General features: G+C 39.0%; 1 protein-coding gene across 2 annotated transcripts in view; it reads right to left on the bottom strand.

Moving 5' to 3' along the window:
* LOC142338419 (uncharacterized) overlaps positions 1-22,988 on the bottom strand; it is a 138,529-nt gene that overhangs the window by 65,869 nt on the left and 49,672 nt on the right. Inside the window, exon 3 of one of the 2 annotated variants that reach the window (XM_075388174.1) lies at positions 13,343-13,447. In XM_075388174.1, coding sequence (XP_075244289.1) covers positions 13,343-13,447 — 105 coding nt within the window. The remainder of the gene's footprint in view (positions 1-13,342; positions 13,448-22,988) is intronic. The other variant, XM_075388176.1, reaches the window with a different exon arrangement.

Genomic DNA, 22,988 nt, shown 5'->3' with positions numbered 1-22,988 from the left:
GACACGGAGAAACCTACAAGGACTACCTCTGCTTGTTTGTAGCTGTGGCTGTTGACTTGCATGGATCAGCTCAGCTGGAAATAAACGCAGCTAAATTGTTCAGTGATTTTTTCTCCACGAGTCTGGTCACCTTATACTTTTTAAAACGCTCAAAAACACAAAATTTTCATTTATGATATCGACATTGAAGACGATGATTTTGTTGATGACCCTGCAAGAAGAAGTATATATATATATATATATATATATATATATATATATGTGTATGTATGTGTGTATGTATATATACGTACGAGAACAGCGTTAATCTACTGCACTACAACAACAACGTTTGCTATGTTGATGATATCAACACGTTTCTTAAACGATTCCGTTGTCTTAACAGTGATACTTTCATTAAGCATGCTGGTAATTTCCACCTTCACTTGAAATCTTTTACAGACGGGAAATAGCAACTTTAAGAGAAGCTTTGTTTGATAAACTTGACGAATTTGGAATTAAATATGAGGAAGATCAAAAACTGTACAAAAATTTGGCTACATTTGGTTTCGAATCATTTTGCGTTCCATCCAATGAGCTAAATGATGACAATACAATTATTTGGATAGGAAAACTTGAACCAACCTCTGTGTCATTTTCTTCTATTTTGTTAGAACAATCCTTTTTTCTATGCAACACATAACCCATGGCACTGATTGTATCTTTTTTTGAAGCACTAGAAGAACTAGCCAGCAGAAGTAAAGCAGAAATGTTGCAAAACTTTTTCCTCCATTAAAAATGCAATTAAATGCAGAGCCATTTCTAATTTTGAGAAGCGAAATGAACGAAAAAATGAGAGTACTTCGCTGCTTGAATTTCAATATCAAGAGGAAAAAGAAATTGATATGTCAACTCAATACCTCCAAATTCCGAAAAATCAATTGCTTGAACTACGATAACAATTTAAACGTTATGTTAACACTTTACCTGTATTTGAATTCAACAACGGCAAAATTGATATAAATCTAATCAAGTCTTATTTACTACCCTGCCTCATTCTTAGCGCGATATTCAGCCAACCGTTATAAAAAATCGAATCAATTTGCATCTTTAAAATTGCTGATGTACACTTTCTCAATATTCTAAAGTTTCTTGTAGGAACAAAATCACTGGCTTCATTCCTCAGATCTTCCACGACAAATGAGCGAAAAATATTTTTTCCCTATGAAAGGATCGCCTCACCAAATGAATTCGATGCAACTTTTTCCCCCTACAAATTTTTCTTAAGTAAGTTGTGCGTTGTTGTTGTTGTGCAATTCCTTGGAGAAAAAAGTTACGGATTTCAGAAAATTGTTGAATATTGGACTTTCCCGACAGGAGGATCTGAAAAAACTTAGGTTGAAGGAAGTGCCCCCTCGGGAGTTGACAACTACAAGTACTGTACGAAAGTGTGTGGGAGCAGGAACAAATTAAATTTTTTCAAATCTTTTTAGGTGGTATAACAACAAGGATGTTGTCCCGACACTAGAAGCGATGCAGAAAAAGAAGGAATTCTATCATAACAAAGAGATTGATATGTTAAAAATTGGTTGCACTCTTTTTAAATAGGCAAATGTTTGTCTACACAAATCATTTAATAACAAAATGTATCCATTCGTTGCAGCAGACAAAGGTTTACATGATAAAATACGCGAAGATATGACCAGTGGTCTCTCTTTTGTCTTTACTAGCGAAGCATTTGTAGATCAAATATATATTCGAAACTCAGAAAACATTTGCAGATCAATTGTGGGTATAGACGCTAGTGAACTTTACCCCTTCCCAGTGTGTCAAGAATTGCCCACTAAGCTTCACACTAGATGGGAAACTGATTCAGACTCTCAGAAATTTAAAGCTAGACAAAAAGAACCGAAGACGTTTGAGAACATGGCTATGTTGCACCTACAATCTCAGTGTCCTAAAAGCACTTTTGAAAGTTACTACACAACTGGAACTCAGAAAAAGATTTATTGTTTCAATTTAGACGGATATTGTGCTCACTATAAAACTATATTTGACGCAAGGATTTGTTAAATTCGTTTTTGGGCATGTCGGGATATATGAACAACTATGTCAGAGTAAGAGACCCATAGAGGACCCAAGAAAAGGGAACATGACGAACTGGGACCAGATTATCTGCTGAACAAAGGATATAATGTTGTCGAGATACATGTGAGAGACCATTCACGTGAGATACAATTTCCCACTCAAGCTACCTCTGACGAAAGAATCGCTACCTGCTAAGATAAGAGAAGAGAAATTGTTTGGTTACATTCGGTGTCATCTCGTAGTTCCAGAAGGGTTGAAATGCAAGTTCTCAATTTTAATACCAATCTTTAAAAACTTCAATTTTAGTCGAGCAGATATTCGCGATGATATGAGGGAATATGCAACTGATAACGATTTACGGAAGCAACTTCAACTCATGGTACATACAGAGACAAAATACCTGAACGGTTAAAAGACACAAAAATCTATCAACAGGAAATTGTTTAAGAGACTTAACCTTGTATCGAAAGAACTATACGGAGTTGAACTTGTAAAATAGAGCATCGCAAACCGATGATAGTCGGCTTTTTAAAAGTTTGGTACGCAGTATTACGTATGCTAGAGGTTTATTACAAAATTTTTGATAAGTTTTGCCATGTGGACTCAATCAAGGAGTTAGAAATAGACACTGACTCCCTATATTTAGCTCTGGCACACGATAAATTTTACGATTGCATTCAACCATCTAAAAAAGCAGTGTGGGAAGCTCTGCGGCAACACGATTGTGATGGTTCTTTCAAAGCTGATGCTGTACAAATTTTTTTCCCGAGAACTTGTTGTGATGAATAAAAAAAGCACAATAAGCGTGAACCAGGTTTGTTCAAGGAAGAATTAAGATGTACTGAAATGATTTGTTTTTGTTGCAAAATTTATTGTTGCTTCGATGCAAAATCGGAAAAGTACAAATTGATTAGCTTAGGACTAAATAAACAAACATTCGAAGAGACGGGAGATGAACCCTTTGAAAAGTATCGGCGAGTAATGGAAGAGATTATCAATTTAACATCTAAAAAAGTGGATTTCGAACCATCAATCACTTCGTCGCTACCTATGAACAAACAAAGAAAGGACTTTTTTAACCTTTAATTTCTATTAAAAATATCGACTAAATAAATTTATAAGTAGTACCAATCATACCTCACTTTTTCTCCCTTAGTGAAATTCAGAAGCCTTGACGGATTAAACAAAGAAATAGCACTCAGTCAAGGTCAACACACTTAAAGGTCAGTTTGGAAACCTAAATTTCTTTTCAAAGCTTTGACGGATTAAAATTATGATTACCCCTCACTGCATTTTGATGAGAAGAAACAACTATATCCAACATTTTCTTCTTCAATAATTTTTAGAAGCCTTGCATGGCAGTACTTACCTTAGTGCGGATGTTAGTGACGCCATTTTCTGAACAAAAGTAATAAAATTTTTTTCCAATTTTTCTCGTTGGTTATCAAATTCCGCAATTGCAGAGATCTGTGACAATTTCCGTCATTTTTGCGCAAATTTGAACTAGTTTCCCCCACTATGAGCAACAATCAATACATGAACAAAAAATATTCATAAAGGTCATATCTATATCACATTTCCCCACTCATATGAAATTTTTGAGACATTTCAAAATAAAATTATGTAAAATCAGAGAAATAAAATTTTTTCCCCAGATATTTAATATGCACATTATGTGAATAAAAATAGAGTTTTGAAATTTAGGATTTCAATGCAACTCAACCTGAGGTCATAACTCTCGCTTTTTTTGCTCTGCCTCAAGGACTGTCATTTCTGTCGGTAAATTGGGGTTAGATTCGCATTGATATCGTTCACTGGGATTTCCTGGTCAACATTGTCCTATAAACGTAAAATTTGTGTCAAAAATTACGTCATTGAAACCATCGGTCGCCTGTAAATCCTCCACGAGAGTTCGATGACGTCTTGCGTTCTCGTCGTCATTATTTGCTTTATCATTTACTTGTTTTTGTTCATTTCGGCGTAGGGTAGAAGAGACATCTGAGTTGCTAGAAAGATTGCTTGTTATATTTCCGCGACGCTTTCTTGGTTTTGTTTAAAACTGGCACTCGCGTCCTGGCTGAAAAGACTGCGCTTTCTTTGTTTTTAAAGGTGAGATCTGGCTTCGGCGCCACTGATTACTGTTATTCTAGCGCATTTGCAGTTTGCTGTACGAAAGAAGAATCGCTGTCGCTTGTGGTCGTCGGAGGGATAATGAGATGACTGTCACCAATATAATCGTACCTTGGATATTTTGGGATTTCCCATTTTCAGTGATCTGGATATGGTACTAATTGTAGAATGTAAAAAGAGTTGATATTCTGGAAATCAGACTAACGTCATCTGCGACTCGTTTGGAACTTTTGGTCTTTTTATCCCCATAGAGTTTTTTATCAGATTTTTCCTTTGCAAGGTTTTCATCCAATCTAGCGTTTTCTCAATAACCATTGCGGGCCTTCCCAACGTTTATTCTGCGAAGTAAATATATTCATTTCTTCACTTGTTCCAAAATTGGCCATATGCAAAATACATATTCGTACCTTGTTTTGTGCTACCCGTCTCACCGACTGTTCTACGGGATGCGTAACTTCATGCAACTTTTCAAACTTTTTCTTCTGCCTCTTGCTTTGCGTTCGTTTTTTGGAGCTAATTTCACATTCACATCTGTGCTGCAAATTGCTCTTGATTATAGTCAGACCACAAAAACCTTGGTTGATCGTCCGTTACTTGATGGCGTCGTTCTGCCGCTGCCTTGAGTGCACAAGTTACTGGTTCTATATCCAATTCGCCACAGGTTCACTCGTCAGTCCAATGTTTGCCAGTGAGGTAGCTTCTTCAAGGTAAAGTCACAGATGATCTTTCTATAGGTAAGGTTTTTGCTATCGACTTTGCTGTAATATTCAGGTTTGGCGTGTTGCATGATCTTCCAAAATGAGCTTTAAATGGATTTGAATTTGTCGTTTTTTGCAATTTGTCAACTGATGTGCAATTACATGTATTGCATGCTGATGACTGAAAATTTTTTTAAAGTAACCTTTACTCAGAAAACTCAACATTTCATAGTTTGTATTAGTCTTTTTGCTCAACCAATTTTTCTCTAATCATTTGCAAACTTGGCGGAACTCAGTTCTATAGTGTTATTTCAAAGAAATTTGTCTAATCTCTTCCGTTGGAACACTTTGCTTGATCCAATCTTTTTGACTTAAGTGCAACCTTGCTTTATTTGTAGGACTCAAGAATTTTTTTAATATATGGACTCGATGTATTCTATACAGTTTCAACAGTAGCATACTTTCAGAAGAGATCAATTGCCGAAAGAAGTGTTTTTCTAAGGCTTTCTCGTTTTTATTATGCCCGCCAAAATCTACGTATTTCCTTATTTGTTTCCTTATATTTAAATGGTGGTGCAGAATGACTGATTTTAAGTTGATACAGATTTCAGTGCACACTTTGCACTAATTAGACTTGGCCAAAATATTCCTGTGGTTTTAGCGCAAACAACATTTTTTGAGCTAGGTTGAGCATAGCAAAGCTTGCTCCCTGGGTGCCTCGGGTGGATATTTTAGAGGAATGTTTCCTTTTCAGCCCTGGGAATTGCCTTGCGCTTGTCAATGCAGATACATCCTGATTTGAGCTCAGTTTTCTACACCGCGAATGAAATAGGGGTTGATGTCTTTGGTCCTCTGCTCGACATCGCACAGTGCGCAGTCCCGTACCTCTTTAAGTGGGGTATTTTTCCCTACAAAACTGTCAAGTAGGGACATACTGATTATCTTAAACATAGTCCCCTTAAATTTCATATACTTAGCCTCATTCAAGAAGTAGTTGGCAAAAGAGGGCGTTGCTGATGATGCCGAACTGTACTGGTTGGTTCTGGGTGTAAAATTGTGTGCGGATAAAGTATCGGAGTCAAGTTCTATGTCAAATGTCACTCAAGATTTTTAGGGGGTGAGGTATTGGTAGTTTTTGTCGAGAAAATTTTTACAATTTTTTATGATGTTCATAGTTAATTTTTTTGGGATGAGTTTCGAATATCCCGGATCAACTGATATGCTCAAACCTTTTTGGTGAAAACGTAATGCATTATTATGTGGGCGGTATTTATAGATAATAAATGTGTTATGTAGTTTTTTCTCGCAATTTTTAATAAACTGACTGCTGCGTGGTTGCTTCATTTATTTACAATTGTAGTGCCTAATTGCCTCAACTTTTCAAAAGTGCAAATGTAAACTTTGCAGCAGGAACTCCATGGGTATATGTGAATGAATGGGGATATTGTATGATTGATTTTGAGTTGCATAGTCAATGCTGAATGTGAACTTTGCAAAGCGAATACCTTTTTTTGGATAATGGAAACTATAAATTTCTGAAAGAGGATTTTTTGATGAAAAGTAATGGATAAAATAACACTACTAATTTCTGATTCACATGATCATATACACTTAATTGAGTCTATAATTTTCACTGGTGTCAACTATGTTTCAAAATTTTCATTAGTATTAGGGTTTGTCAGTTCGTTTTGCAACATAATTGCTAATTTGTTTGTTGCATTTAAATTGGGTTTAAGTAGCGATTGAAATATGTTGCGATATTAGTATAGAGATTGCGGCTACTACAAACTTTTCGTCGTGAGACGATGCTTACTTGGCTCGCGTAATTGAGTTTCTCGATATGTTGTCAACTAATCTCGTTTTGGCTGCAGCAAGGTTTTTAATTAAAAGTCATTCGGGAGTGGTCTATCGACCTATATAGACGACCGGCTATTACAGGGTTTGTTAGATCTGTGTTCCTTTAGTGTAGATAAAATTGCACAACGATCGTTGATGACGGTGAGTGTGGGCCGTAGATATAGCATTTGCGGTGGTTAACCGATTAGACTATTCACAGCAGTTCGAAGTCATTTACACTATTTTGTTCTTAAGTTTATTAGAAAAAGGCGAGATGCAAGTTATACAGGTTTCCATCCATCTTTTTGGTTTTTTATAAAGCATTTCTTCTTTTGATACTCATAAGTAGCTTTTTTTGAACTTCTAGCTAAAGGTTTTAGCGACATTTTGCTGTACTTTTGTGTTTTTATCTTTGATTTCAATAAAAATGTTTCTATGTTTTTTTGGTCCACACTTATTTAACAGATTTTTGCAGTTACTGGCAAAGTTGGTGACATAGTCAGACCAGGTTTAGGAACTTATTACTCTAATGTATGGATCTCAGAAACACTCTAAATTCTTTAATTTTTTGTAGCGGCGATATGGCCAAATTTCGACAGTCTTTGATTCAATAGCCGAAATGGCTGTTTGCAAAAATTTGTGACCTAACCATTCCATTTCTGATTTTTTGAAGTGAAAATTTTGATATTTATGCGTACATTACCTACGAGTTTTAGACAACGATGTACTTTTTGACTGTGACTTCTTGAGATATATACAATTGGTATATACACCTGTCATATACACTTAATTGAGTCTATAGCTTTCACTGGTGTCAATTGTGTTGCAACCTTTCCTATACTATTAGGATTGTCAGTTCGTTTTGCAACATGTTTGCTACTTTGTTTTTTGCATTTAATTTAGGTTTGAGAAGGGATTGGAATATGTTGCGATTTTAGTTTAGAAATTGCTGCTACTACAAACTTTTCGTCGTAAGACGATGCTTACTTTGCTCGCGTAAATTAGTTTCTCGGTATGTTGTCAAAGTCATTCGGGAGTGGTCTATCGACCCATATAAACGAACGGCGAGTACAGGGTTTGTTAGATCTGTGCTCATTTGATATAGATATAACTGAACAACGATTGGTGATGACGGTGAGTTGTGGGCCGTAGATATAGCGTTGAGGTGGTTTACCGATTAGACTATTCATAGCACTTCGAACTCATTTACACTGTTTTGTTCTTAAGGGTATGAGAAAGTCGAGATGCATATTCTACAGTTTTCCATACATCTTTTTTTGATTTTTTTATAAAGCAGTTCTTCTTTTGATACTGACAAGTCGCTTTTTTCGAAGTTTTAGCTGAAGATTTTAGCGACAGTTTTCTATACTCTTTTGTTATTATCTTTGATTTCAATAATAGTTTTTTATGTTTTTTGATCCACACTTTAACACATTTTTACAATTACGGGCAAAGTTGTGGACATAATTAGACAAAGTTTAGGAACGTACTAATCTAATGAATGGATCCCAGAAACAGTCTAAATTTGTTAACTTTTTTGGCGGCGATATGGCCAAAACATGTCAGTTTTTGCTTCGATAGACAAAATGCCTGTTTGCAAAAATTAGTGAACTAACCATTCAATTTCTGATTTTTTGAAGTGAAAATTTTGATTTTTATGCGTAGATTACCTACGAGTTTTAGACAACGATGTACTTTTTGACTGTCACTTTTTGAGATATATACACTTGATATATACACCTGTCAGATACGCTTAATTGAGTCTATAGCTTTCACTGGTATCAATTGTGTTGCAAGATTTCCTATAGTATTAGATTTGTCAGTTCGTTTTGCAACATATTTGCTAATTTGTTTTTCGCATTTAATTTAGGTTTGAGAAGGGATTGGAATATGTTGCGATTTTAGTTTAGAAATTGCGGCTACTACAAACTTTTCGTCGTACGACGATGCTTACTTTGCTCGCGTAAATTAGTTACTCGGTATGTTGTCAAAGTCATTCGGGAGAGGTCTATCGACCTATATAAATGAACGGCGAGTACAGGGTTTGTTAGATCTGTGTTCATTTGGGATAGATATAACTGAACAACGATTGGTGATGACGGTGAGTTGTGGGCCGTAGATATAGCGTTGAGGTGGTTTACCGATTACAATATTCATAGCACTTTGAACTCATTTACACTGTTTTGTTCTTAAGGGTATTAGAAAGGCGAGATGCATATTCTACAGGTTTCCATTCATCTTTTTTGGTTTTTTATAAAGCAGTTCTTCTTTTGATACTGATAAGTCGCTTTTTTCGAAGTTTTAGCTGAAGCATTTAGCGACAGTTTTCTATACTTTTTTATTATTATCTTTGAATTCAATAATAGTTTTTTATGTTTTTTGGTCCACACTTTTACACATTTTTACAATTACGGGCAAAGTTGTGGACAAAATTAGACAAAGTTTAAGAACCTACTAATATAATGAATGGATCTCAGAAACAGTCTAATTTCGTTAACTCTTTTTGCGGCGATATGACCAAAACACGTCAGTCTTTGCTTCGAGAGACAAAATGCCTGTTCGCAAAAATTTGTGAACTAACCATACAGTTTCTGATTTTTTCAAGTGAAAGTTATACTATTTATGCGTAGGTTACTTCCGAGTTTTAGACAACGATGTACATTTGCCTGAGTTTTACTGAGAACTTGAGTTGATTATGATTATGTTACATAGCAAACAAAACATTTTTGGCTTGCCAGGTAGCGTATAATCTATATCTTTCTAAAAATCAGCAGGCAAGTCAGTCAGACCGTAAAATCCAGTTTTGAAGAGGTACATTTCTGCGAATTTGCCACAGACCTTTTTATAAATACAGTGAACGAATTGTGATATTGTATAATAGATTTTCAGATGCAGAACCAACGCAGACAATTGGGCGAGGATTTGATATTTGATACTTGATACCATCAAATTGTAGATAAGGATTTTGCGATACAAGGTAATAGTTATATAAAAAAACTTCTAATTTGTGATGCTAATACATGTTATTTTCTGCTTAACTGAATCTCTATTATTTACTGGTGTCAATTGTGCTGCAAAATTCTATTGATATTAAGGTTTTCCACTTTGTTCTGCAACGTTTTTGCTAATTTGTTGATTACACGAAGAGATTTAAATAAAATGTGATTTTAGTTTAGAAGTTGCGGCTACGACAAATTTTTTGTCGTAAAACAATACTTTTTTTGCTCGCGTGAATGAGTTTCTCTATTTGTCGTCATTTAATCCCACTTTAGCTTTAGCAAGGTTTTTTATTTTAAAAAGCATTTGGTTACACAAGTTGTTTATTGACCTATCTACACAAAGGGCTATTACAGGACTTATTGGATCTAAATTCTTTTAATATAGACAAAAGTGCACAATGATCGGTGATGACGTTAAATTGTTTGCCGTCGACATAGCATTTGAAGTGGTTTATCGCACAAACTATTCCCAACATTTTGAGCTCATTTACACGGTATCGCTCGGTGCTATTAGGAAAAGTAGATGCCAATTCATTGGTTTCTATCAATCTTTTAAATTTTGTTACGAAGTGCTTATTATTTTTGATATTTATGCGTCTTATTTTTTTCTAAAGTTTAGCTAAAGGGTTATTTTGTTACGAAGTACTTATTATTTTTGATATTTATGCGTCTTATTTTTTTCTAAAGTTTTTTCTAAAGTGTTAAAGGGACAACTTTCATTTTTTAAAATTTTAACTCCGATTTCATTGAATTGTTTTGCATGGTTTTTCGCCCATACGTATTTCATAAATTTTTTGCAATAATGGGAGAAGTGGGTGACATAGTTAAGTTAGATTTGGAATGAACTTACTAGTGTAAAGAAGGGGTCTCAGAAACAACCTATCTTTGTTAAATGTATTTCGTAAAGCTGTAGTAATTAGCAGTTGAATATTTGGCAGTTGATATTTGTTTTTGTAAAGGGACACACTGAGTACCTTTGAGTGTAAATCAAACCTGATAGAATGATCTTTTTACAGTGATAGTAATTCGGAAAAGATAGTTTTTGTCCGAGCATCTATTTTTCTTTTCGATATGGTCTTTCTGCTTTAAGCGACTGATTTTGTCTTTTCTTCTAGGCTGAGATTTAAAAGTGACCTTTTTAATGGTTAGGTGCGTAGTTTTTACGACGTTCTGATGTTTAAAAATTTGTTTTTGATTATGCACTTCGTGACATTAATCGTGGAAATTGCGCTGCGATTACTTGTTTTATTGTGTAGAGTAGGCCAGAGGTGATATTATTCAAAAAACTATTCAAATTAGTTTGTGTTTGAGCATCTTCTCACAAAATAGTGATGGAAGAGATCTCGGAAAACGCGTTTTTGAACTACTTTGTTGGGTTTTTTCGGGCATGTTGCAATCTCTTTGTCATCCAGTCCGCTGATTAAAAACGATTTCAGGGTCTCTTACAGCATGTGCGAGGCTAGGTTTTTTATTATGCTGCAGACAGTCCCGCAATCTATCTTATTGATACTTTTGACATTTCCGTAGGTCAATAGAGAATTTATTGGTTCTACTTTTGTGGCTACTTCACTTGTTATCATTGCAACATGATTGTTGTCAGAGCTTCCATTTGAGGGTTCAAAGGCTTGTTTGTATAGCTGATTGTAACTCATGATATAGTTAACTGATTCTACATCTTCATCAAATTCTTCGACAAGTTTCTGATTTTGATCAACATTGGGTCTATTACTCAGAGTTTAATCTTGTATCTTGGGTTTCCTGCGTCCTATTGCAAAATGATTAGTAATTATGCAGTCATTTTCTTTGTGCTGAGCAGATTTGTTTGTGATTATCCACTCAACGTTGACAACAATTGCGTCACATTTTTGAATTTCAGATTTGAGAGTTTGCATTGTTGTGGTAATTAAAGGAAGACCTTCGTTGACCGTAATTGGGGAATACAATTTTCATTTTGGGAAATTGTTCACTAAATTGATTGTTTGGCTGTTGGACCAAATTTGATTTATTTTTTGTTGAGTTTCTTTGCAACGAAATATAGCAAATTAGTGACAAAGATATCACTTATTATTGCTTCTTCTATATTACCCGAATGACATTTTTTGTCTTGACGATTGAGCATACAGTAAAGCTGATCATCTGCCTCCAATTTTTCTCAATTTTGTGTGAACAAAACATATAGGTCATAGGTGATGCTATTGTTTCTCCCAAAAGTCTTCCCCATGGATTTCTAGAAGTCGTGTGTTCATTGTTTCTCATTTTTCTGGTGAAGATGTTTATAGTTAAACACATGACGACCTTCCGTATCAATGCATAGGTAAAGAAGTAAGGCTGTTTCTTATCGCAAAGGCTCCATCGTTTGCTTTACTTGTTTTTCCGATTTCGTCTCCTCTGTTACGTCTATTTTAAGTTGACCATGCTACTTTAAGTTGACCATTTGGGGTCAGCCTTTCTTAGCTGTGTGTGTGTTCTTCTACTTGCCTTCGTATGTGGGATCTTCTGGGTATCCTACTATTTCAATTGGTGGGCCAAGCGTTTCTTCTGAATGTATGATCTCCTTCGCGAGGACGGCTAGTTTTCATTCGACTTTTCATTTTTCCCAATTGAGAGGAAGGTTTGCTGTTGCCTTTTTCTAAAACGCTTCGATGTGCACGTGGGTCTAACTTAGTTCCTTTGCTGATTGCGCCATGCTATTCTTATGCCAAAACGTTTGGTTTGCTTCGTGTTACGATGGTCACTTTTTAAAGTTGTTTTAGAAGGTTTTCGCAGAGCAGTTGCTAGTTTTCCTACTTTAGGTTAAAACATAATCACGGAGGAATTAACGAAATTATATTTAGCGAATTGATTTAGATCCTAAATTCAAGAAGAATGAAGTTAATCACATAACTATAGTGTGAAATAAACCAAAGGTCAGCAGAAGTTGATGAACATAAAATTTATTTACATCATAAATACAATTTTAGCGCAAAAAAGATGTCTAAATTACTGATCAGAAACGTCACCTGTCTAGATGACCAGCTAGATTCGAAATGACCCAAATATGAACGACAATCCAGACATGAACCAAATAAAAAACCCAAACTGTTATAACTATATAACTATTTGAACATTTTTTTGACGGTATTCAAACCCTTCAACCTAACCTCAAAGCTGAGGGTCCTAATGAAATTTGATTCTAAGGGAGAAAAAATTTTTCCTACTTAAAACTTTCGTCTTTACAGGCCTTTGATTGCGTTTAACCACAAGCATTTTTGTTGTTTTAAGAAATCAATCTTCGGAAGAAAATATGGCATTATAGTTCAATCGCAAGAATAAAAAATGCTTGATTTTGCTTTCGGATAAAAAATCGATCAAAACGTACATGGTTCACAAAATCAATTTCAAAAACTGCTTGGCTTCAATGAAATATTGACTATATTGACAGAACACTCCTCAACATTCTCAGAAAAGGTAACAATCCGTCGATTTCTTTGAAGCGTCGGCAATTGTTAAAATTACAGTTGTCGGCAGTTGTTAATATTTTTTTCAAAAGTTAATAATGTTTTGCATGGGTTTTAAGCTCATTTTATCATCACAATGTGTATGACAGTATGACTTTTTAGTTTAAAATCTCACCCATCTGATTGCTGACATGCGTAGTCAAGTTGTTTAATCTCTTCTCTATATCATTGAGGTTGTTGTTGTCGCCGTTGCTTCCCAAATAGCCGCCATCCTTGAGCTCCAAAATAAATCACCTCTCCTCCTCAATCACTTTTTAAAAACTTCTCAAAATTGTTTTTTGATTTCATAAAGAAAATTGAATTAAATTTTATTTTGAGTGAACAGTTTCTGTGGATAGAAGGTCCTATACAATTTGGTAATCAATTTTTCTTGTGATAACAATATAGTGATAATGCTAGGTGGTTCGCAAATGACTGTCGTGTTCAACAAAATCTCTTTGATTACACTCTCCTGATAGCTGTCATTAACGAAAGGACCAGAAAATTGCAATTATTACATTATTAAATGGGGTACTTGATTTATTATTAAAAGTATCAACCATACAACTTACATGCGTTTTAATTTTTTTAAAGCTTGCGTAAAATCAGAGAGATAGTGGGATTCTCTATTGTTTTAATATCAAATTGAAGCCTGTGTAAATGAACAGGGCAATGTTTTATGATCGAAACAGTAAATTATGTATAATTAATTAAGATTCATAGTGGATAAATTGATAGAGAACACTGAACTGAATTTCTTACTCAATTGTTTACACATTTTATGTAAGAACACAAAATAAACGCAAAAATGTCACATTTGGTGTTAACAAATTAGTATTTCATAGATATTGGAGTTTGAAATATATTGACGGAAATTCTTATGAAACAAAGATGATCACGACGTTGCCTATTCTTCCTTCTTTGTCGTATCAAGTCTCTCTTGTTCCCATTTTTTCAAATTTCAATGAGTTGGTTTACTTGTTGGGTTTCATGAAATCAAAAGTTACAACTCTATTCCCCTTTTACATGAATTTCAAAGCCCTATGACGTTACAAAGTGATTCAGAATCAACAAAAATGGGGCACTTTACACAAATTAATGGAGAAGTTAATACCGGGCATTAACATCGTCGGGGCCCGAAAACCTAACCCTAACCTTACGGGGGTTTGGGGTACACATGTTGCAGCTTAACGGCTGGTCTGGTTAAAGAACTTAAAGCTGTTTTTAATTCACAAGACCTTGCGGTTTTGTCGGGTTCGGTAAAAATTCCGGTGACACGTCCTAGTGGCCAGATTCGCCGGGGAGTCCACTCCTCCAGCAGCCAAACTACATCGCCCACCTCCAGAACAGCTTCTTTTGACGTCCACTTTTGTCTCTGGTTCAATGTTGGGACGTAATCTTGAAGCATTCGTTTCCAGATTTGTTGAAAGCGCTGCTTGACTTTGGTCCATGATGTCGACTACAGACTGGCTGACTCTTGAACAAGAAGTGTTGGCACTTCGTCTCAAGAGGAAATGATTGGGTCTGAGAGGATCGTCGTCCTGGTTTTCGCTCCACACGATAGTCAATGGCCTGGAATTTAAAAGGCATTCCGCTTCCGTCAATGGCTGCAAAGACATCAGATGTCAGCTTTGCGGAGCCTAGATTGAAGAGAAGAACTTGTTTAACTATTTAGACGAGTCTCCCCACACGCCACCGAAGTCAGTTGCAGAAGTTGGGTTAAAATTTCATTCTATGGACTGGTTGAGAAGGTTGTTTCTGATGAAATCGTGGTGCAGTTACAGCGGCTTTCGTCGTAACTGTTTACGAGATCTCAAGAAGTTTGTCGCATTGTCAGACATCAAAAGTTGTGGCTGATCGAGTCTAGAGATAAATCGTCTAATTGATGTGATGCATTTGTCGGTTGACAAGTCTTCTGGTATTTCCTGATGAATGGCTCGCGTGCCGAGGCATGTAAAGAGGCAAATGTATGTCTTTACTTCATTGTCTCTATGCATTGCTACAAACGGTCCTAGATAATTCAGTCCAACGTTTGTGATGACGGCAGGCAATGAACTGTCTTGAAACCTAACGGCTGGGAGGTCAGCCACTGGTGGCTGTAGGCCTACCGCTCGAAGCCTTCGACACTGGAAGCGCTTGAAAGCAAGGCATCTGAGGCTTTCGCGAACTCCAATGATATGACATCTATGTTGGATGTAAATCCTGGTATACTCTACTCCGAGATGCAAGCAAATTTCGTGACACCTCTGAATGAGATATTTTACAATCGCGTCTTCTGCGTCTAGTATTGTAGGGTGCTTTGCCCCCAAAGGCAAGGAGCATCCTTTTGTCTTTCCACCGATGGGTAATATGCCTTCTTTCACAAATGGTGATATGCACATCAGGCGGTCTTTCTTCTGCAGATCTTGTTTTCGTTCATCAGATCCTGAACAGTTCCAAAAAACGAGTTGAGCTGTGAAACTCAAAAAAAGATGATTTCTGGCTCGATCATAGTCTTCAACGCTGGTGCTCTGCGTATTACCTGCTTCAGGTTATCCGCGAACAAGGAAACTTGGGCTGTTGCTCTCAAAAGTCTGGTCCGTTTTGAGAACTTTTCAATGCTGAAGACTGCATCGCGTGCGCGTTGCTTCTTGAGGGGCAACAAAAGAGTTCCCAGTTTGCTCAGGATGTTCAAGGAACTCTGGTGGTGACAGTTAACGTCTTCTGGTGGAATTCCTCTAGATATGTGATCAGCAAGATTTATTTTACCAATTATGTGTCGCCAAAAGTTGGTGTCCGTAAGGTTGGCGATAAAAATCCTAAGTTTTTCTTTACCCAGCTCAGAACGGCAGTACGATCACTCCAGAAGCTTGTCTCTTTGATTGGAACAGATAAGTGTTGACTGACGAATTGCCATAGTCGACACTCTAAGACGGCAGCTTGTAATTCCATCTTTAGAATCTTATTTGCTTCTGTGGTGAAAGATTAGCGCGCAAAATGACACATTGGGAGGAAACTTACCTGTCGTTTGACAAATGATGTATATAACGGCACAGCATGCTAACTGTGAAACGTCACGAATTACTGTAGTTGATTGGTGGCACTAAAGTATCGAAATGTGATCAGCTACGAGGCATTTGAATATGTGGTGTGTTGAGATATTTGTCAATCCAGTCCGGGATTTATTGCCGTTTTGAAGCAGAAAGCAAATCGTCCCATATTAGGCTTTCTTGCCAGGTATCTTGCAGGATTACTGGATTATTTTCAGTGTGATTATGGTGGGGGCTATTATCCCCAGCGGGTCAAAAAGGCACGCAATCAAGGAAAACAGTTTGCGCAGAGTGTAGTGGGAAGCGTCTTGATCTATCTGCGACAATTTGTTTTAATGAATCATCTCACTCGGAGCGTTCCACAGCAGTCCAAGATTTTGTTGGTCTTCAGTTTAACTTTTGATATGTTCGGATTCGGGCATTTCCAAGGCGTTGTTAAAATGAAGCCTCCCTTCTGGAAAAACGAATTCAGAGACAGACAGCTGAGCTTCTTCAGTGCTTTGGAAGGAATGAACGAAATCATCCATATAAAATCTTTTGTTGACGAAAGCAATATATTCTTACTTGGGGCAAACTATTAAGCAGGAAGTATTCAGACAAATACTGCGTTTGCTGGTCGACAGCGTGCCTAGAATATTAGCCTTGTGTAATAGTATTGATTGATAGTTTGATCTTTTGGCCATAAGAAACGGAGACAAGCTTTATCGTCAGGAATTATGGCTATTTGCATAAATATAGCCTCTATATCAGCCATTAACGCTATTGGTTTTTCGCGGAAATGAAGTATGATACCAATCAATTTGTTTATCAGATCAGGTCCGGACCCTATATTTGTATTAATGATTGGCTTTTGAAAACTGAGGCGGAATAGGCTCGTCGCACTTTTCCTGGTTTGTTGGGGTTAAAAACCGGTGAGGAAGGTACTATAATTTTTCTTGCTGCGGATTCTCAACGACCACTGGCTCTACGTAGCCTTTCCCGATGTCAGTTTGTAGGGTTGCGTCGTATGGAACACTTAACTGATGACCTTTGGAGAATCGAAGTTCCAGGCTGCTTAGTAGGGTTTTTGCTGCCGGATAATTGGTTTTTGACGTTATTTTTCCACAAGGGACCGATTTCATATCTAGTAACGTTGTGACGAATTGTTTTCTCGATTGTTTTCAGAGCTAAATTGCTGTCGTTCGAAAAAACTTTTCGGTTCTTCTGGTTCAGTACCAGCGTTGTCCATTTTCCAAAAACTGGTTACATAGTCGCACAGCGGTTTCTTGTCATGAACGGTTCAGCATATCAGAATCTGATTAAACGGCTTGTTGCTATTAAGCAAACGTTTTTTTCCGCACAATATGTTTCCTCTGCGTTGCGTTTCTTTGGTCCCGTTATTGTCCAGCCTAAAAACTTGGATATCAAAAGGAGTTCCGTTGGGTCCCTGCAGAAATTCTCGTTCAGGATTGAACTGTGTCGCATCAACTCTTATCAAAAGCTGAATTCTGTTCTTGCCCAGACTTGGAAGTTTGATATGCTGCAAATGAGAGTAGATTGCGCAAGTCTCATTTAATTCTTGCTCTGGTGCGTTGCTAAATTTCCAGTTAATACTGGGATGCACAGAGTTTAATCTGAAGAGTGGTTTATCATCATCATACCTCCGAATATCAAGACAGACCAAGTTCGCATTGATAACTGATTGGCGTGCATGACGTTCAAATCAAATTGAATTGCCTTTGGGCATTGATACCGTTTGCATTTGTACTAAGTACATGAGAAATTGCACTATCGTTGTCTAGTGTGGCCTAAAATTTCCCTTTGTGCTTGTTTTCATTAAAAAGTTTAACATGACTGACTTGTAGTTTTTGCAGGAAAGACAGGATTGTAGGTTGGTGCATCAACTTTACCTTTCTTTTTTCTGTTGAACGGTTCACACAGGGGGAGTTCGCAATCTGTTAATTTTGTTGTTTTGGTTCTGTTTTTTTGGTTTGTCGGGTTCATGCAATGAACTATGATGCTTTTCATTACAATGACTACAAACAACTTTTGATGTACAATCTCTGGCAGAGTGACTTGGGCTGAAGCAGTTAAAGCAGAGTGAGTGCTTTTTGACTTCTGAGTTACGTTTAGCTACATAAAATTTGTTGAACTGTTGGGATCGACCTATAAAATGCTCATGTTTATCAAGGGGGCATTTTGTTTCAATATTTTTTGTGGCGTTGGATGCATTTATCCCTGCATTCAGATTGTCAATCACTGAAAACCGAGGTTGTTGATTGTTACTGCTTTGTTTTCTGCTGCAGTTATTGCTTATCTGGGATGAATTTTGGTTTTTTCTTCGACCATTAGGTCTATGTTGATTGTTGGAGTTGCTGTACCCGTTTGTTGAGAACTGATTTCTTCGTAAGCTGTTACAAAAAATATGATTGTTTTTTCAAACGTTTGCATGAAATCCATTGGTGTTGTTGTGTTGTAGGCTGATTTCCTGCAATTGTTCACATGCGCGAAAGTGTTTGTTCATCGAATCCGAGAATTCCAAAGTTCCTGGCTTTTGAATATTGTTATCAATGGTGTCCTCACTCCATTTCATTTGATTTTGAACAATTTTGGGAGTTTATCACATGCTAATTTCAGTAGATATGTAGCACTCAAATCAGCGTTGAAGCCATGGGCAATAACTGTTTGAACAATTTTCCAAAGGAGTAGTGCATAGCTCACTAAAGCTCTATGATCCTTGGCTTGGGGACGCTGCTAAGCTTCTAGTTCTTCCGTAAGTGCATAAACCACTATAAATTCCTAGGCCGGTTCCATGACAAAGGATTACAGGTAGCCCATTTTTTCAGTATTTGAGCATTTGTTAGATCAGGGTTGTTGCATATTGTGGATGTGAACAAGCTACTCCATTCGTTCCAATTCAAAGAATCACCATCATATTTTCAAAAACGGAAAAAAACGACCTTGATCTGTATTAGAATTCCCACTTAATGTAGTGTGGAATTGATTTGTAAAAGCTGGATGGTTTTGCTGGGACGCAGAACAAGGTCGTCCGTAATTATCAAGTGCTGGAATATATTGATCGCCGGTTGCCGAGGAGGCGAATGCTGTAGGCCATTGATTACATGATGATGACCTTGACAATGATGTAGAGTTATTTTAAATCCCAAAACAACAAGCAACTGAATTTTGTTGGGCATGTAGCGTAGTAGTTTGAATTTTGTCAGGTTCATGAACGAATCTCGTTATGCATATAGGCAAACTTTGGATGTTCATTGTATTTCCAGAAACGAAATGTGTTCCAGTCTCAAGAAATCCTTTTAATGTCGCGTCCTGATTGACAATTGTACTGTTTATTACAGTTTGCAGTGAAACAGGTCTCTGTAGGGCCGTGTCTGGAGTTACATTTTGTTTCGCGTAGTCCACTACTGAAGACTGGTTCGGAATTTTCCTGCTGACTTGGAGCAGTTATTAAAGTTCGATCTGTAGAAGTTTTGGCACTTTCAGCTAACTATGATTCAGTGTCTGAATTGTTGTCACTGATAAAAATTCTAGTCGTCTTAGCATTGGCGAGCTCCCTTGAATTTTTTGCGTTTGTCCCAAACACTGTCCAAGCTGATGTTCAATTGCTTCGAGCAGAGGTTGCACTGTTTGGACGCAAAGTAAGAGTTTGCTGAAGCTTTTCGTGTCTGTTCACTTTTTAGGCTACTTCCATTCTTAATCGAATGAGTTGGCCAACTTCACTCGAAGGACCTTCGGCGTCTTGATTATTTGATTCAGTTAGCTCATTAACATTATTTTCGATTTCTTCCATAAGACGTTTAAATTCTTCATACGTTAAAAAAACGATTTTTGTTTCAATGTTACTCTCTATTTGCGCTTCTATCTCATTTTTCAATTCCTCGATCTTATTTAGTCTTCAATAGAAGAACCGTATAGTGCCAGAAAGTAAGGTAGATGGTAACTATAAGAGCTTGTGGAGGCAGCTGGGGGTGTGGGAGTGCGTTGGCGCAAGCCTGGTAGAGCTATGACACGTCTAAGTGTCAGAGAAAATGATAAAAAGTACCTAATGGACCTGGCTGTGGCAGATGTGGTGTGGAAGCTATGACAAGTCTAAGTGTCGATGAGTATGTTATGAATTACCTACAGGAGCTGGCGAGGGCAGCTCTGGTGGTGGTATAGGATTGCATTGGATCACGACTGTTGGAGCTATGACAGCTCTAAGTGCCGAAGGGTATTGTAGGAAGTACCTAATGGAGCTTGCTAGGGAAGATTTGCTGTGGGAGTGCGTTGGCGCACGGCTGGTGGAGCTAATACAAGTCTAAATGCCAAAAAGTATGGTAGGAGGCAACTACTGGAGCTGGAGAGGGCAGCTGTGCCGTGGGTGTGCGCTGGTGCAGGGCTGGTGGAGCTATCACACGACTATATATCAAGGAGTATGATAGGAGGTACCGACTGGAGCTGGCAAGGGCAGCTGTGAGGGGGCAGTGGGTTGGCCCACGGTTGGTGGAGCTATGACACCACTAACTGGCAAAAAGTATGTTAGGAGGTACGTACTGGAGCTGGTGAGGGCAGCTGTGCTCTGGAAAGGCGTTGGTGCACGGCTGGTGGGGTACTGACAAGTCAACGTGTCAGTAGGAGGCGCCTACTGGAGCTGGCGTTGGCAGCTCGGGGAGGGAGAGCGTTGGCGCACGGCAGATGGAGTACTGACACTCCAAATGTCAATGAAGTCAGTAAGAGGCGCCTACTGGAGCTGGCGTTGGCAACTCGGGGAGGGAGAGCGTTGGCGCACGGCAGATGGAGTACCGACACGTCCAAGTGTCAATGAAGTCACTAAGAGGCGCGTACTGGAGCTGTCGATGGCAAGTGCGTTGAGGGATTGCCTCGGTGCCCTGCAGATGGAGCGCTGACACGTGCAGGTGTCAACTAGGTAATTAGGAGGTGCCTACAGGAACTGGCGATGGCAGCTGTTGTGAGGGAGTGGGTTGGAGCACTGCAGATATTGCATTGACACGTCCCATAGTCAATGAATTCTATAAAAGGCGCCTACTGGAGCTGGCGATGGCAGCTGCGTTGAGGGATTGCCTAGGTGCCCTGCAGATGGAGCACTGACACGTGCAAGTGTCAATTAGATAATTATGAGGTGCCTATATGAACTAGCGATAGCAGCTGTTGTGAGGGAGTGCATTGACCCACTGCATTTGGAGCACTGACATGTCCAAGTGTTAATGAAATCAAAAAGAGGCGCCTACTGGAGCTGGCGATGGTAGCTGGGGGGAGGGAGTGCGTTGACGCACTGCAGTTGGAGCACTGACTTGTCCAAGTCAATAAGAGGCGCCGATTGAAGCTGGCGATGGCAGCTGGGCTGAGGGAGTGCGTTGGCTCACTGCAGATGAAGCACTGACATGTCGAAGTGTCAATTACGTCAGTAGGAGGCAGCTTTTGGAGCTGGCGATGGCAGCTGGGGTGTGCGAGTGCGTTGGCGCACTGCATTTGGAGCACTGACTTGTCCAAGTCAATGAGAGGCGCCTATTGGAGCTGGCGTTAGCAGCTGGGATGAGGGAGTGCGTTGGCCCACTGCTGACATGTCGAAGTGTCAATTACGTCAATAGGAGGCACCTACTGGAGCTGGCGATGGCAGCTGGGGTGCAGGAGTGCGTTGGCGCGCTGCAGATGAAGCACTGAGACGTCAAAATATCGATTAGGTCAGTAGGAGGCGCCTACTGGAGCTGGCGATGGTAGCTCGGGGAGGGAGTGCGTTGACGCACTGCAGTTGGAGCACTGACTTGTCCAAGTTAATAAGAGGCGCCTATTGGAGCTGGCGATAGCAGCTGGGGTGAGGGAGTGAGTTGGCCCACTGCTGACATGTCGAAGTGTCGATTACGTCAGTAGGAGGCACCTATTGGAGCTGGCGATGGCAGCTGGGGGAGGGAGTGCGTTGGCGCACAGCAGTTGGAGTATTAACACGTCCAAGTATCTATGAAGTCAGTTAGAGAAGCCTACTGGAGCTGGCGATGGCAGCTGGGGTGAGGGATTGCGTTGACGCACTGCAGATGGAGCACTGACACGTGCAAGTGTTATTGAATTCAGTAAGAGGCGCCTACTAGAGCTGGCGTTGGCAGCTGGGTTGAGGGAGTGCGTTGGCGCACTGAATATGGAGCACTGACACGTGCAAGTCTCAATTAGGTCCGTAGGAGGTGCCTACTAGAGCTGGCGATCGCAGCTGATGTGGAGGAGTGCCTTGGCGCACTGCAGATGGAGCACTGACATATGCAAATGTCAATTAGGTCAGTAGGAGGTGCCTACTGGAGCCGGCGATGGCAGCTGGGGTGAGGGAATGCGTTGCCGCGCTGCAGTTGGAGCACTGACATGTGCAAGTGTTATTGAATTCAGTAAGAGGCGCCTACTAGAGCTGGCGTTGGCAGCTGGGTTGAGGGAGTGCGTTGGCGCACTGAATATGGAGCACTGACACGTGCAAGTCTCAATTAGGTCCGTAGGAGGTGCCTACTAGAGCTGGCGATCGCAGCTGATGTGGAGGAGTGTCTTGGCGCACTGCAGATGGGCACTGACATATGCAAATGTCAATTAGGTCAGTAGGAGGTGCCTACTGGAGCCGGCGATGGCAGTTGGGGTGAGGGAATGCGTTGCCGCGCTGCAGTTGGAGCACTGACATGTCCAAGTGTTATTGAATTCAGTAAGAGGCGCCTACTGGAGCTGGCGTTGGCAGCTGGGTTGAGGGAGTGCGTTGGCGCACTGAATATGGAGCACTGACATGTC

This window comes from Convolutriloba macropyga, chromosome 4, assembly GCF_964194025.1.
Source record: "Convolutriloba macropyga chromosome 4, txConMacr16.3, whole genome shotgun sequence".
Taxonomy (NCBI): domain Eukaryota; kingdom Metazoa; phylum Xenacoelomorpha; order Acoela; family Convolutidae; genus Convolutriloba; species Convolutriloba macropyga.
Note: the sequence above shows the minus strand (reverse complement) of the source record. Positions and strands in the feature narration are given on the sequence as shown.